The sequence below is a fragment of the Lactuca saligna genome, chromosome 3 (genome assembly GCF_052625555.1).
Source record: "Lactuca saligna cultivar CGN05327 chromosome 3, ASM5262555v1, whole genome shotgun sequence".
Lineage (NCBI taxonomy): Eukaryota > Viridiplantae > Streptophyta > Magnoliopsida > Asterales > Asteraceae > Lactuca > Lactuca saligna.
The window spans coordinates 30,649,571-30,651,620 of NC_136419.1; the positions used below are offsets into that span (position 1 = coordinate 30,649,571).

At 33.1% G+C, this 2,050-nt stretch overlaps 1 protein-coding gene across 1 annotated transcript; it reads left to right on the forward strand.

Annotated features, from left to right (window-relative positions):
• The first annotated feature begins 900 nt into the window (after positions 1-900).
• On the forward strand, positions 901-1,797 carry LOC145034976 (small ribosomal subunit protein eS27y). The gene is made up of 4 exons (XM_078983554.1): positions 901-994; positions 1,109-1,210; positions 1,342-1,370; positions 1,468-1,797. The coding sequence occupies exons 1-4, from the start codon at positions 992-994 to the stop codon at positions 1,592-1,594; spliced, it is 261 nt and encodes an 86-aa protein (XP_078839680.1). The 5' UTR covers positions 901-991; the 3' UTR covers positions 1,595-1,797.
• Positions 1,798-2,050: the final 253 nt, after the last annotated feature.

Below are 2,050 nucleotides of genomic sequence, written 5' to 3' on the forward strand. Positions count from 1 at the left end.
TGTTTTACTTTCGCAAAATGAGCATCAACAACTCCACAATCGAGTTTTTAAATTCTTGCAAACAACAATTTCACAGTCCTTGACTTCGCGTTTTTCTTCACGAATCATCCCTCAATCATCAATCCAATTGCGAATCAAAACTCATATGTTCTTGCTTTATCGATTCATCGACTACACTCATACAAATGCGAACAATACTCAATTTCAAAATCGATTGAAACTTATAGCAAAGCTAAATCCAACTTCGCATTCAAAGCAGTGTTATTGATTGCATTCATGAAATACTAACAAGATAATATATTATAATACAAATATACATATTTTAGGTGGTGAAATCGTAAAAGCCTAACAATTTGATATGCAACTTTATTAAATCAATAAAAAAAGTTATGCAAATTGGAAAAATAAATAAAAATATATCTTTTGTTGTTTTAATTAAGGAAATAAATATTTTATATGAATACTCACCTGGAAAAACGCATATTATAATTGTCTAATATCACTATTCTTCATTTTTTCTAAACTTTCATATCTTTTTTTTGTTACAAATTAAAAACTATAATTATATTTCAATTTATCACCCGTGGATCTCCACGGGTTTAAACCTAGTATCTATATAAATTTGTATTTTATTTATGTGTTCTCCGCGTTTAACGCGAGTCATAATCTAGTTTATTTTAATCAAAAATCCTATATTTGAACCATATTTTAATTAAGGTCCGTTATCTTTGTATTTGACAACTTTCCATAATGTAACGAGATTTCGAATTTTGGATCACTAAAAAGGTATTAATGGGCCGATTTGGATTTGAATATTTGGGCTTCCCCAAACTCCAATCCAGCTCATGATTGGGTTTTACCCTAAGGGCTGAAATCAAACAGGTATATATATACATACTGCGCCTCGTTATCGAAACCCTTTAGGTTTTTGCTGCGCAGCTCTATTCTTTGACATCCAAGACTTCTTGATTCACATACATCTCGAAACAAGATGGTAAGATTTTTGTTTGATGATTATATCCTTTTATTTCGTTGTTGAATGCAAAATGTATAGTCGATTATGATACTGTTAATGGAATGATACGTTGGATGTATTGAAAATATACAGGTTTTGCCAAACGATGTTGATCTGCTTAATCCCCCAGCTGAGTTGGAGAAGAGGAAGCATAAGCTCAAACGACTTGTTCAATCTCCCAACTCTTTCTTCATGGTATACTTGTCTTTCATTTCGTTCTGTGTAGTTTCGCTTCATCAGTTTCTTGTTTTTCTCTTTCCTATAAAAACAAAACCCTATTTTCTTTGGAGCTTTGGTTTAATTTGGTTTAATTTTTCTCCTTGCAGGATGTTAAGTGTCAGGGTTGTTTCAACATGTAAGTTTTGATATCCTAATTGCTTCAGTTCGTCTTTTCTTCACCCTTATTTATGAACGTATTGAACTGATTTGATGTATGTGTGAATTGTGATCAGAACAACCGTATTCAGCCACTCTCAAACGGTGGTGGTGTGCGGAAACTGTCAGACGGTGTTGTGCCAGCCGACTGGTGGTCGTGCAAGACTCACTGAAGGATGCTCTTTTAGAAGGAAGGGAGACTGATCCTATTGCTGCTTGCTTTCATGGCTGGTTAATCAGAAGCTGCTTCGGTGCTATTACTTAAAAAGTTACAAGTTGAGTCTTTTATTCTAGTTTTTCTTGTTGGACCCCAAACATGTTAGTTTGTTAACATTATTTTCGTAATGGTTTTGGATTATTGGATTTTGGATACTCTACTCTATCTATGAATGCATGATTTGTTCCTACAGTGTCTGTCAGGTGTTTTGATGCTTCCTAAACCAAGTTTTTGTCTTCTGAAAGGCATTTGATTCTTTTTCTTTATATGTTAATGTCCTGGTTTCAACTAGTTAAAATATACGTAAATTTAGCAAACCAGTTCATTGTTATTGAAACATCTTGCAATTGAGCCTTTTGTTCTTTCCATTGGGCTTAAGTTAAGGTTTGTGGTTATATTTGTTTAATTCCTGTTGCTTGGCTATTTTAGTAAAACATACCTAA